This window comes from Sarcophilus harrisii, chromosome 3, assembly GCF_902635505.1.
Source record: "Sarcophilus harrisii chromosome 3, mSarHar1.11, whole genome shotgun sequence".
Classification (NCBI taxonomy): Eukaryota; Metazoa; Chordata; class Mammalia; order Dasyuromorphia; family Dasyuridae; genus Sarcophilus; species Sarcophilus harrisii.
Window position 1 is genome coordinate 587308862 of NC_045428.1, and position 14246 is coordinate 587323107.

At 48.1% G+C, this 14246-nt stretch overlaps 1 protein-coding gene across 3 annotated transcripts in view; it reads right to left on the minus strand.

Annotated features, from left to right (window-relative positions):
- The window catches only part of TTLL10 (tubulin tyrosine ligase like 10), a 39418-nt gene that overhangs the window by 6554 nt on the left and 18618 nt on the right, over positions 1 to 14246 (minus strand). For all 3 annotated transcript variants that reach the window (XM_031963077.1, XM_031963076.1, XM_003765186.4), the window contains 8 exons: positions 12061 to 12226; positions 11491 to 11609; positions 9678 to 9807; positions 8651 to 8736; positions 8250 to 8421; positions 6861 to 7032; positions 4476 to 4616; positions 2334 to 2450 (listed from right to left, as the gene is read on the minus strand). In XM_031963077.1, coding sequence (XP_031818937.1) covers positions 2334 to 2450; positions 4476 to 4616; positions 6861 to 7032; positions 8250 to 8421; positions 8651 to 8736; positions 9678 to 9807; positions 11491 to 11609; positions 12061 to 12226 — 1103 coding nt within the window. The remainder of the gene's footprint in view (positions 1 to 2333; positions 2451 to 4475; positions 4617 to 6860; positions 7033 to 8249; positions 8422 to 8650; positions 8737 to 9677; positions 9808 to 11490; positions 11610 to 12060; positions 12227 to 14246) is intronic.

Consider the following 14246-nt stretch of genomic DNA (forward strand, 5'->3'; position numbering starts at 1 on the left):
GAAACAATTTGCCTTTCCCTTCTACTACTTACTATCTGTGTGACCCTGAGCAAAAAACTTCTCTCCAGGGGCCTCAGTTTTCTCATCTGTAAAATGGGAGGGTTAGACTAAATGACTTCTGATCTCTGCTTCCAGCTGCAAATTCCTGACCCTACTTTTGATAAAATGAGAGGGTTGGGAGTGAGTACTAAAGACCCTTCCTAGGTCAGTCACAGGTTTCTGGTCCCACTAGTTGCCCTCTCCCGGGCCAGAATGGGATGAGTGGACACGTTATAGATCCCAGTTAGAGCCAGGAGGGACCTTAGAAGTTACCGAGCCCATCCCCCTTCGTTTTACTGATCAGGAAACTGAGGCGCAGGCCAGGACGTCCCACCGGGGAACAAGGAGCCGAAGTCTTGGGTATCCTGGATTCTCTCCCCGGTACTTTCCCAGGCCCAGTAAGGTGAGGGACAGGATTTCTCCAGAAGCCCAGAGAAGGCCGAGAGGAAAGGTGTGTTCTGAAAGCCAGCCAAGCCCCCAGATGGAGCTGGGCCCTGCCAGACTCACTACATCCCTTAATGAGCCCCCTGTGGGTCCCCACCTGACACTGGATCTTCCCCTCCCCCAGCCAGAGGCGTAGCAGGGGGAGGGGAAGGGGAGGCGGGGGTGGGTGGGCTTCCATCCCAGACACAATGGATTGGGAAACCGGAGCTGGGCCAGCCCCTCGGCCCCTCAACAAAGCAGGGTATTATGCCAGCTGGCTCCTGCCCGGCAGGGCCGTGAGCAAAGTCTCTCCCCAGCCAGGTCTGGGATTGACTGCTGTCCCTTGGCCCTGCTCTGCCAAGTTCCCCATGGGACGTATCCTGTCAGGGGGAGGGGGAGGGCTCGGCTGGGGTAGGGAGCCAGCCCTCTCTGCTTCCCCCCAAAAAACTATGACTTGGCTTCCAATGAAAAGCTTTTACCTTTGTGGGAATCATCACCATCATCACCATCATCATCATCATCCTCACCATCATCATCACTATCACCATCATCATCCTCACCATCATCATCATCATCCTCATCATCACCATCATCATCCTCACTATATCATCATCACCATCACTATCACCATCATCATCCTCACCATCACCATCATCATCATTATCACCATCACCATCATCATCTTCACCATTATCATCCTCACCATCATCATCATCATCCTCACCATCATCATCACCATCATCATCCTCACCATCATCATCATCATCATCTTCACCATCACCATCATCATCATTATCACCATCACCATCATCATCTTCACCATTATCATCCTCACCATCACCATCATCATCCTCACCATCATCATCATCATCCTCACCATCATCATCATCATCATCCTCACCATCACCATCATCATCCTCACTATCATCATCACCATCACTATCACCACCACCATCATCATCATCATCAAGCTGCTATTTATCTAGAACTTTTAAGATTTGGCAAAAACTCTCCCCCTACTGTCTCCTTTAAATGTGGACGTTGAATCAAGTTCTTCCTGACTGCATCCTTGACTAAATCCAGTCTGTTCTCTGTCCTGATCAGACCGTCTGTGGCATCCTGTCTTCCCGGGCCAACAAATGACCAGAATGCCCTGGAATCCCACCCAGCTATGGCCCAGGAAACACTGGGGAGTTCGGGGAGGAAAGAGGCAATGAGGAAGGGTGATGGAGGGAAAAGAGTGTTGTGTTGGAGTCAGAGGACGAGAGTTCAAATCCTGACTCTACCAAGTTAATAACTATGATCATGGGCTCTTAATCACATTCTTCCTGTGAGCCTCAGGAGATATGGCATTATGCTGGGTGACTCCTAAATCCCCTTTCTTGCTTTATATCTATGATCCCATGATATTAGTCGTCTTTGGAAAGGTCAGGAAATAGCAGGCTTCCCCAAGAGAATCTTAGGTGATTATTGTTCAGGATTCCCCTTTTTGCCATCTCCTGATTTCTTTATGCTTCTTTTGGCTCTTTCTTTCCTCCTTTCCTTCCTTCCTTCCTTCCTTCCTTCCTTGCTTCCTTTCTTCCTTCCTTCCCTCTTTCCATTTTCTTCCTTCCTTCTCTCCTTCCCTCCCTCCTCCCTCCTTCCTTCCTTCCTTCCTTCCTTCCTTCCTTCCTTCCTTCCCTCCTTCCCTCTTTCCTTCCTTCCTTCCTACCTTTCTTTCCCCTTCCTTCCTTCCCTCCCACCTTTTCTCCTTCCCTTCTTCCTTCCTTCCCACCCCCACTGTCCCAGGAATCTCTTCTCCTTCCTTTCTCCTTCTCCCTGAGGAATTATGGCAGGCTAAGACCCAGAGGCCCCTTAAGGGGAGAACTCACCTTAAAGTTCTCATCAATGAGGAAGTCACAGCCAATGAGGTCAAAGTAGCCCAGTTTACACTCCAATTTGGACTTCACAGCTAGGAAGCACTGGAGCATAATCTGCTGCATCCGTTTCTGGGCAGGAGACAGGGGTGGGCAGACAAGGGGCAGAGTCACAGTCCATTCCAAAGTCCAGAGCCTGGCAGCTTTGCCTCTTCTCCCTTCCACCTTGCCTGCCTGTCCCCTGAGCTAAGGGCCCAAGACTCAGCAGCCCTCTCTGATGACCTCCCCTACTCCTGCTCCCCTTCTTTTTTACCTTTCAGAATCCCTAATGAAAGGACCCCCGGGGACTTTCTAATGCAATCTATACCCTCTACAACACATCAGACAAGCAACCCTCAGTTTTCTTTTCTGTAAAACAAAGAGGGTGGGTAGGGTTAGGCTAGATTACTCTAAAGTCCCTCCCACTTCTCTCAAGAGAATGTAAGCCCCTTGAGGGCAGGGACTTATATATCTATAGCCCTAACACTTGATGCAATGCCTGGCATAGGGCAAGTCCTTTTAACAAATGTTCTCTGTTGACTCCAGCTTAAAACCTATGCAGGTAGCTAAGCTGACATCTCTTCCCATGAATCCTCTTTTCTCTGGGCTATAAATGCTCCAATTTTTTTTAACTGATCCTCTTACAGAGGGGTCTCTCCAATTCCCCCTTCAATATTCTTTAACTCTGGTCAACCCTTCTCTGGGGAATCCTGTTCATCAACATATTTTTAAAATATAGTGCTTGGAATGAAACACAATACTCTACCAGTGGTCTGACTAGGGCAGACAATGGCAGGACTATTAACTCCCTTTTTGTAGATAGCATTCTTCTCCTAAGGAAGCCTAATTGCTCCCCTCCCTCCTAAGTCAAATGCCATATTATAGAATCATGTGGAGTTTTCAATCCATTAAAACCTCCAGTACGTTTCAGATGATCAGTTGTCTGGCCCCACAGCCACATCCTGTGCTTGGGACATTGATTTTTTGAACCAGCGTGGAGAACTTTACATTTATTTCTATGACACGTTTCGTCTGATCTGATTTGCTCCCTTTTTCTAGCCCAAAGCAATACTTTTTGGGCCCTTACTGTCATCCAGTGTCCTGGCTCTCCCTCCCAGCTTTGTGCCATCTTTGATTTTGATACTTCTTGTTCTCTTTCTTTTCCTTCTCTCTCCTTTCCTAATACTTATAGAAACACAAGGTCCTGAACTCATGGACTCAGTCTTATTTTCCTCACTCTCTCCTTTACTTATATACTGTGGGATGAGAGGGGTAGGAGGTACACTTCTTCCTTTAAGGGATGAGCTAGCCAACTAGCATTTATTAAACACCTACTATGTTCCAGATACTGTGGGATACTATGTAAAACAAAAACAACCCCCACCCTCAAGGAACTCAGTCTAATGGGCAAGAAAACATGCAAACAACTGATTCCAAACAGGGTGTAGACAGGATAAACGAGATAATCAAGGCCCTAGCTTTATAGAGGTTGGGGGAAAGCTTCTTTCAGAAGATGGGGCCATAACTAAGAAAGAAGTCAGAGAGACCAGAAGCTGGAAATGAGAAAGAAGGGAGAACATCTCAGTCACGGGGGGGGGGCAGTCACGGAAAATAGCAGGGGTCCTCCAGCTGTTGGTTGGATTTTAAAGTCCGTTCAGACATAGGACCCCATACTCACATGGGCTAAAGTCACAGATTCACACTCTTGGAGGACTAAGGGTCATGGAGTCCATCACTTCTTAATTTACAGATGAGGAAACTGGGGCCCAGGGAGGGTAAGTAACTTAAGATCATTGATCTAGAGTTGGAAGAGATTTTAGAGAACATCTAGGGCAACTGCTGCCATCTGAGATCTGAGAGGGTTGGGATTTACCCAAAAGTTTCTAGGTAGTAATCCTCAGAGAGGAATATTAGAACTCAGGTCCTTTGGCTCCTTTTCCTTTGCATTGGCCCAGATTACCTGGTCCCCTTCCTCATTTCCCTTAGCAATAGTCCCATCTCTCTTAAGGAACTGCACTATGGTTCTGCCTGCCCCCTTGGAGACTCAAGCCCACTAGTTACTTGTCTCCTCCCCCCAAGAAGGGACCCCCTCAGAGCCTGGCAGCAGGAGGGGCTTACAGTAAAAGTGGTGAGCACCCAGTCCCTAGGGAGCCCTTTGGCTCTGCGGAATTTTTCATTGATGTGTTTGTTGAGGCGCTCCATACTCCACACGGTCTCTTCCTTCAGGAGAACATACAGGGGACTTTTCTTTTGCATAAACTAGGAGAGAAGAGGAGAAACAAATATGGCGCCAGGAGTGACCACCAGGCTTCCCAGCCACAGATATCCTACCCACAGGCCCCGAAATAGGGACAATAATCCTTCAAGCCACAGATCCTCAGCAAGCAGTGCATCCACCCCTTCCCCCAATTCCCTTCTATTTATTGTGCAACCATTTCTTATGTGCTTTATTTTTTTTTTGAGTAGACTGTAAGCTCCCAGAGGGCAGACACTGTTTGTTTGTTTGTTTGTTTGTTTGTTCTCAGCTCCTAGCACAAAAGGATAGGGCTGGACCAAAACTTCCAGACGAGAAAACTCCTACATGAGCAGATCTGCACCTTCTCTGCCACTGAGGGACTTGTCAGGTTAAGTGACTTGCCCAGGGTCACACGGTCAATATGAGTCAAAACTGGAACTCAGATCTATATGGTTTCAAGGCTAGTTCTCTAATGTATGTACCAACATGTCTCTTACTTGGCAAAGAATGGGAGAGTAATTGTGTGGATTAGTTGAAGGAGTCCCATATTGTCTCACAGAGCTTTCCCTGCAGACTGTCCCTCCCAATTACAGATGTTTCCCTCACCTGGAGCTCCCGGACCATCCCGCAACCATAACTACAAAAATTTCTCCAACAGATAAGGTTAGAGGGTTTTGGGGGGGCAGAGGGGTTGGTTGTATTATGTGTGTTTGTGTTTCAAGGTGAAGATGCAAGGATGACACCTTCAGGTTTATGGACCTGAGATATCTAAAAATATGTCTACTTTCAGACTGATTTGACTCAATGGTCCCAGCTAGAGCCCCTTCCCCACAAGTTCAAAGACATCTCCAACCCCTTTCCCTATCTCTTACCAATCTAATCCAACAATCACTTAAGCACAAACTATAGGCCGGACACTGTATTAGGAGCTGGAGATACAGAGTGAAAAATATTTCATTCAGGGGCAGCTAGATGGCACAGTGGATAGAGCACCAGCCCTGAAGTCAGGAGGACCTGAGTTCAAATCTGATCTCAGACACTTAACACGCATAGCTGTGTGACCTTGGGCAAGTCACTTAACCCAAACTGCCTCAGCCAATATATATATATATATATATTTCATTGCCCCCAGGGAGCTTACATGGAAGAAATATGTACTTTTTAGGAAGAAAGAGAGAATGCTTATATGTGTATTTATACTTATATATTTATGCTTAAGAGGGATTAAGTAAAGTTTGCAAATGAACTGAGTTTTTTTTGGGGGGGAAGCGAGAAATTCTAAGAGGATGAGGTGGGAAATGAGGGCATTCCAGGTGTGGGGGATAGGCTCCAAGTTAGAGGAACTGGCACATAGGTCAGTTTGGGAGGCGCTTCAGCGTCTGTGAAAGGGAGCAATATGCAGCAAGTCAGAGTTAAATGTCAGGCAGAAGGATTCATATTTTATCCTAGAGGCAATAGAGAATCATTGAAGATCCTTGAGGAGAGGAGTGACCGTCTTTTCAATTTGTGTGAAGGATGGCTTGGAAATGAGATCACCAGTTAGGAGGACATAGAATACTTCAGGTGAGACTTAATGAGGGTATGAACGGGGATGCTGGTGATACGAGTTGGGGAGAGGAAATGGACGGGAAAGACATTGAGGACATAAAATCGGTGAGATTTCCCAGCCAATCAGATATGGGGTGAGGGAGATGGGAGATCCAAGGATGATTCCAAAGAGTTCAATCTGGGTGATGGGCAGTGCCCTTGAGAGAAACAGGAGTTTGGAGGAGGGCCCCGTATCTCCCACCTGCCCTGGTCCCACCAGGGACCTTCTCCGGCTTTGCCAGCAAACTGGCCCCAGGGAAATGGACGGCATCTGGAGATTAGAGGGAGAGGAAGGGAAAGAGGGAGGAAAACAAAGCAGAAAGGAGAGGTGGGAAGTGAGAAGGGGGCAGAATGGAGAGATGGGAAAGAGGGAGGAAAACAAAGGAGAAAGGGAGGGATGGGAAGTCAGAAGGAGGCAGAATGGAGAGATGGGAAAGAGGTAGGGAGATGGAGAGAGAGTAACAAGAAGCCCGGGAGGTTAAGAAGGGTTTTTAAAGGCTAAGTAGAGGGTTTTTTCCATGGTCCTAGAGATGATGGGAGCCATTGGATCTTCTTGAGTAGGGGATAAAGGGTGTGGTCAGCCCTGGGCTTTTAAAAAGATCACCTCTGAGTCACCGACTTTGGGAGGGGGGGTGCCGGGACTGCCCCTCCCCATGATACTCCAGGACCTCTCCCCATACCTGATTGGTCAAATGTCCCGCAAGGTCCTTGGCCTTAGGGTCGTAAAGGCTCAGAGTCAGCCGGGCATAGCCGTGACTGAAGAAGACCATGTAAGGCATGGCACATGCAATAAGCAGGTAGGATCGCACATCAAACTTCTTCCCGTCCAGAAGCAGTGGGTTGTGGATATACCTTTGGGGAAGTAGAGGCAGGCTGACTATATTTCCCCCCAAAATCTATCCCTTTTTCCTGCAAACTTTTCTCTTTCTGGTTAAAAAGGACCTGATCGTCCTAGAATTAACCTTAACTTTAACCTCACCTAGAAGTTGCTATGGGATGCATGGAGAGAACGCTGGGCCTGGAATCAAGAAGACCTGAGTTCAAATCCAGCTTCAGACACCTCCTAACTGTGCAACAATGGGCAAGAGTTCTTAACCTTCCTCTGTCTCAGTTTCCCCAGCTATAAAGTGAGTGGAGATGATAATAATCTGAGGACCAAATGAGATAATATTTGTAAAGCACTCACACAGTGCCTGGGACCCAGTAGGTACTTAATAATCGCTTTTTTTTCCCTCCCCCAATATATCCAATTCGTTGTCAAATCTCATCGACTCCACCTCCCAGTCTCTTTTTCCTTCCCCTTCTCACAGTCTCTTTTTCCTTCTCCTTCTCATCCACCAATTCTACCCCTCATCTTTTCTCCCCTAGACTACCGGGATGGCCTCCTGATCGGTCCTTATGGCTCTCATCTTTTCTCCCCTTCTCTGTTTTTCACACAGTCACCAAATTAAGTTCAAGTGTAACCCGTTAATTCCTTACTTAAGGATGTCCAAATAGAGTTTCCCATTGCCTCTTGGGTAGAATACAAACTTTGAGTCAGCCTGGAATTTGAATCCCTCTCCACTCAGGTTTCCGTCTACTTTCCTAATTTCTTATACCCTGGTTGAGCTGAAGCCCCAGGTGGCCCAGGGGATAGAGTCAGGAAAGCCTGAGTTCAAATCCAGATTCACAAATTTACTAGTTGTGGGACCCTGGGCAAGACACTTCACCCATTTTGCCTCAGTTTCCTCAACTGTAAAATGAGTTGAAGAAAGAAATGGCAAATCCAGTATCTCTGGCAAAAAAAAAAAAAAAAAAAAAAAAAAAAAAAGCTACATTTAAAGTACAAAATGGCCCCAGGGTTAGAGGGAAGGGACCCCAGTGGCCCTCTGGTCCAAATCTCTAATTTCATGGAATGGGAAAGTGACGGCCAGAGAAGGAAGTGGTCTGGTCAGAGAAGGAAATGGTCTTCCCAGGGTGCGGTAGAGGGCACACAACAGAGGGAAGGGCTGAGCCCACTTCTGCTCAGGTGCCAGGGCAGGGTCCTTACTCTGGGCCACAGGAGAGGTCCTGGAGCTGAGCCCACCCACCTCTGTATAACTCGTGCCTGGGGAGCTTTAAATGGCATCTTCTTGTAGGTAGGATCATCCTCTATGCTCTGCATCTTGGCCTGGAGAGAAATTGCCTCCTCTTGGGTCCTGATGAGGAAAATGCCCTTCCCTTGGTTGGAAGCAGTGGGCTTACAGATCCAAATCTCTTCATCTGTGGGCACAGAGAAGGGTGAGGGAGGGCGAGGGGCAGCACTGGCTCTGCTGCGTCGTCCCTGTCAGCCGCTGGCACTGACACAGCCCCGGAAGGGAGAGGAGCTAGCCTGGCCCTTGGCTGATGTTCTGGTCTCTGGTCTGACAGACCTCATCGGGAAGGGGGGCTGGTGGGTGCCTGGGTCCCCTCCCTCCCGCCCCTCCACCACAGAGGACAACTGACATCTTACCATGGAATACAGTAATGAAGTTTTCCCGTTCATCCTTCACATCTAGACGATAGGTCTCTGGGAAAAAGTCTTCCATTTTCAGAACCCTGTGGGAGAATTCAACATGAAGACAAAGGGACAGGATGGAAGAAAGGAGTCATCTCCTTGAATCATTCATTCTAGATCTCTTTCCTTCTAGGTCTTGTCTTCTTCCATTCATTTCTTCTTCTATCTATCCTTTCCTTTCATCCTTCAACCTTTCCTTCCTTCCCTTCCTCCCCTTCCTTTCTTCCCTTTCCTTTCCTTCCCTTTCTCATTTTCCACTTCTCTTTCTTTTTGTTTCCTTCCTTTCCTTTCATTTCTTTCCTTTTCCTTCTCCTTTCCTTTCCTTTCCCTTTTCTTTCCCTTCTTCCTTCCCTTCTTCCTTTCCTTCCCCTTTCCTTTTTTCTTTCCCTTTTCCCTTTCTCCTTTCCTTCTTTTTCCATTTTCTCTCTTCCTTTCCTTCTTCCCTTTCCCCTTCCCCTCTCCCTTTCCCTCTTTTCCCCTTTCCCTTTCCCTTTTTTCTCTCCCCTTTCCCCTTTCTCCTTCCTCCCTTCCTTTCTTCCTCCCTTCTTTTTTTCCTTCCTTCCTTCCTTCCTTCCTTCCTTCCTTCCTTCCTTCCTTCCTTCCTTCCTTCTTTCCTTCCTTCCTTCTTTCCCTTTATCCATCTATCACAGAAACATTTGCCGAGTGCCCACTTTGTGAAATAACTGTAGGGCTTGCTTGCTCGCCATTCTGCCCCCTTAATGGAAGCCAGGACATTTGAGCAAAGCTTGCAGAGTAGTGTCAATGAAAACCATCACCATTGGCTTGGGAGTCAGAGCATCTGGATTTTTAGCCTGGTCCTGTCACTTCCTGTGTGATCTGAAACTCAGTTTTGCCCTCTCTAAAATGGGCATGAGGGAATAGTGTTGGACTAATTGATCTCCAAGATCCTTTCCAAGCGGGGCTCCTTCTCTGGGCGGGAGGAGATGGCCCTAGCTTGGCACCTGAGCAGAGGGGTCCTTACTTGATATGGGCTGCAGTTGGTGACCTGCTGATCTTGCTCATGACTCTGGCATATTCCCTTAGGGCATTCAGGAGGCCGATCTTGGTTGTCAAGAGCTTGTTGTTAGGGATCTGGTAGAGGAGTTGTTCACCTGTGTCACAAAACACCAGGATGAGGAGCCGGGGCAGTGGGAGGGGGGTTCCTGCCCTCAAGGGGACTCCGTCCTACAGTGTAGGGCACCAACTAGGTGTTTCTGGGCTGGGAGGGTAGGAAAATGAACAGGAGAGAGGAGGATGGTCGCATGTATAGGAGGGACTGGAGGAGAAATGGAAGGAGATGGATGTAAATGGATGGATGGGGACAAAGTAGGAAAAGAAGAGAAGAGGTTAGGAAGCAATATGGCTCTCCCAAAGAGCCATTGCTCGTACATTCTATGGCAAGCAAGCACCTCAGAACAGGGGCTGTTTCATTTTCATGGCCAGTGCCCCAGCCTGGCTAACGGGTTTAGTGAATGTCAGTTGATTGACCCTCCAGATATGACCCTCACACCGCCATGTGATGTGATAAGCTTCTCAGGGCCAGAGATGATGTCATTTTTACCTCTGCTTCCTCAGTGCTTAAAACATTTCCTGGCACTCGATTAATAACTATCTGGCTACCGATGGATTGGTACCTTGATGGTCAGACACAATTACTACCTAGTCCCAAAAGGCACCGGTGCTGATACGGAGTCTGACCCGCCTTTCCAGTCTCAGCCCCAGTGTCTTCAGGGCTCCGGGGCACTTTTCATTATGCCCCGATGCTCATCAATCATTAAGCGATTGATTAAATACTATCTACCAGGGGTATTCCTGTCAGCAGTGAAACAGTCCCTGCCCTCAAGGACCTTACTATTGGGAAGGGGGCAGGACATGCAGAAAAGGGAGCCCCAGCTGCCCAATCTAAGGAGAGGGAGTGGGGGCAGCTCAGAGGGAAAGGACTCGGCATTTGTTGGCCATTACCGGGTTTATAGACTCTCCTGAGTAGGATAGGGAATTGGCTCCTGGCACCCAAATTCAAGGGTCCTGGAGGACACAAACTGGGGTCACTTGTGGCTCCTTCCCCCTGTGCTGCTCCCTGGAGAGAACTCTCTCAGGGACTATGGGCAGGGGACAGCCTTAAGGATGTCCTGGGTTGCTCCCTTGTACCTTTCAAGGTGACACCTTTGATTTCAGAGGGTCAGGGATTACTATGCACTTCATCAGGTGTGACCTGGTCACCCCAGTTTCCCTGTGGACCTGAAGGATGGCATGGGCTCTGCTATGACATAAGACATTGGTCATTGTTGCCAGGGCCTCAGCCTGGCAGACAGATTTGTTTGGGGATGGGGACCACCCATATTTTTAGATGGAACAGCAGCTGTGGGAAGTGCTGTGTCTACAGGCAGCCATCATCAAGGAACCTTCAGGTGCACGTTTTGGGGAACTAGGGGTTAACTTTATTCCACTTGGCCCCAGAGGACCCAGCCAGCAGTGGGCAAAGCTACAGAGAAGCTCACTGAAAACTTCCTAACAGGGATAGCTGGCTTCCCCCTCCCCTCACTGGACTCCTTCAACTGCTCAGCTGGGAAGGTAGGGGAGGATCTTTTCACTAGGAGCTCAGGCTGGAGAATTATGGGAGTCCCTTCAAGCTCTGACATTCTGTGGTCCTGAGCCAGAGTGCCAGCTTGCTTGGTCAGCCAGTTGGCTCCTGTGTGCTGTGCATTAATTGCTGGTTATCTGGACTGTCCGGGAGCGAGCATCTGGTTTGGGGAGCCCTTGTCCCCTCTGCCCCCCCCCTTTTCTCTGGGCTTCACCTTCTCGAAAGGAGTAATAGGTGTCCCTGCACTTGGTCTCACACCACTTCAGCTTGTAATCCTCTCGACGGTTGTCATGGATTCTCTGCCAGCCTTTGCTCCGGCAATAGGAACTGATCCTGCCAGGATAACAAGATGCACTGGACTGTTAATGATGCCTTAATCAGCTCTGGGGCCTCAGATTCCCCCGAGAAGCTCTTGGGAAAGCTGACTGACACCCGAAGCCCCGCAGCTGGCCCCAGACCTGGGGATAAGGGGGAATGGGAGGAGGAAAACATGGCCCTAAGCCAGCAACTTTTCCTCTTGTTTTTAATGAAGTTAGCTAAGTAGTCTGTGGGCCAGTACCAGGGCAGCTGGACCTGGCAGATGTGGGGATAGGGCAGGACAAAGTAAGTAGGGGTGGGAACCCTGGGATACGGACCTCAATTTTAGGGTTGTCAACATCACCCCGGTATCCAGACTTTGGCTTGGGGCAGCCAATTAAAGAATCAGTCCCTCCTCCCCCTAGGGGCCTGTAGGGGCTCCCGGTTCCCCCCTCCCCATCTCCCTTCTTCCAAGGAGATCGCTTACAGCACAGCTCCATTGGTACCCCCGATGTAGAAAAAGGGACCCTGGGAAGGAGGCAGCAACTTCTTTTCTCCAAGGGTGGGCTCTTCTGTGGGGTGTGTATGGTGGGTTTGAATCCCTGAGGCTTCAGTTTTGGTCACAGCTCGTGTTTCTGGGTGGGCAGGGGCACCTGCAAAAACATGACCCAGCCCCAAGAAATGTTACACAGGGGTTTTCTTCCCCCCTCTGCGGAGGAGTCAGGTGGGTCTGGCGGGAACAAGAAAGCCAACATCAGTCCAGGGATGACTTGAACCCCTACCCTTTGGAAAAGGTCAGGAGCCCCCATCAGAAGCCACAGAGTCCCAGAGACACAGAACCTTCAGGCACAAAAGTAGAGCAGGCAGCATTGGGACACATAGTAAATGCTTATCATGGCATCACAGGCCCTGACCTGGAAAGTACCTCAGAGACAGTACGACCCCCTCATTTTTACAACCCCTAATACAACTCCCTTATTTTACAAAGAGGGAAATTGAAGTTCAGAAAAGGGAATAAACCTGTTCAGAGTCAGAGATTTGATCCCAGATCCCGGGATCTTTCCTCTCAATCAAGCACAAGATTTGAGAGCTGGAAGAGATTTTGTGGTAACTTGTCTAGAACAAATCCCTCATTTTCCTTGTGAGGATCATTGACAGCAAAAAAGACCTTCCTGACACCACGCAGTAGTCAGGCTAGAATCCAAACTCGGATCCTTTGATTCCAAACCTCGGGCTATTTTCCATGTATTGCACCCCCTGGAGGAGATGGCTGCTTGGTGTGGGGGTAAGGTGATGTGGACACCGGTGATGTGAACACTGGCTCATGCTCTGGGGAAAGAGGAGGCTCTATGACTTTGGGGGTCTGCCTGGGATTTGAGTTCCTTTAGAATTTGGGGACTCAGATACACTCCAGTGCAGGAATCCTTGAACAGGAGGACAGGAACTTTAAAAATGCAATAACTGCTTTTCAATATAACTTGGGTCCTTTGTCTCTCCTGTTCTACTTATGGACTTAGAAACATGATCGTGAGAAGAGGTCCATGGGCTTTTTGTGGGCTTCAGTCTGTCCAAAAGTTTCAGGAAATGTCCTCCTCCCCCCTCCAAATAAATGGAAGCCTTGTTCTTGATTGAGTGTTTTTTACACTAACTATTCTGGGGAAAGGTAAGTGATTAGATTTGGAAACACACAAAGCAATCCAAGATCTCTGGGGATCAAAGACAAGGATAATGAGGAAGACTACGGCATCCCAAAAGCCTTGACGGAGGGGGTGGACTCAAACCAGGCCTGGAAACATCGCATACAACCCAGCCAAAGGAAGGGCGTGGAGGGAAAGTTCCAAGCAGGTGGTAGACTGGGAAGGTTGAAAGACTAGAAAGAGCCTGACCCATAGGAAAGACAGAGGCAGCAAGTAAGAGGAAAGAGAGTTCTAGAGGAAGCACTTCAGGGAAGCAGAGAATAGATTAGAAGCCTTGAATGTCAGGATAATGGATTTGGACTTCAAACATGAGACACTGGGAGCCTTCAGGAAATGAGGAGAACAGAAACTAGATCTAACAAATGGAACCAGAAGTTTCAGTTTAGGGTTGGGGCTCTGGAGAGCTGAGAATTATTAAAGGGAGAGAAATGATCCTCTGTGATACCATGTGGGCAGCTGACAAATCCTTGATTTGCCTTAATGATAATTTTACTTTTTAAAAGATATAGTGATGGGGCAGCTAGGTAGTACAGTAGATAGAGCACCACCCCTGAAATCAGGAGGACCTGAGTTCAAATCTGACCTCAGACACATAACATTTCCTGGCTACGTGATCCTGGGCAAGTCACTTAATCCTAATTGCCTCAGCCAAAAAAGAAAAATGGTATAGTGATGGGGGAAGTGCTATTCTGATGAATCCAAAATATCTGATAATCAAGAAGGAACTCTGGTTTCTGAAGTAAAAGAGGTGGACACCTTGGAGTGGGGAACTGGGAAAGGACCATTTCATCAAAGAGTTTTTAATAAAGTAGTAGAAGAAAAAATGACATAATTTGATGGCATAGATTTGGAGAAAGTGGAGTTCAAAAGAGTGAGAGAAATAATAAGAATCCAATAATCAGACAGATATGGATGCACTGGAAACTCATTGGTTGAGTCAGATTTTAATAAAGATAAATGAAAATGAAGAGACGAG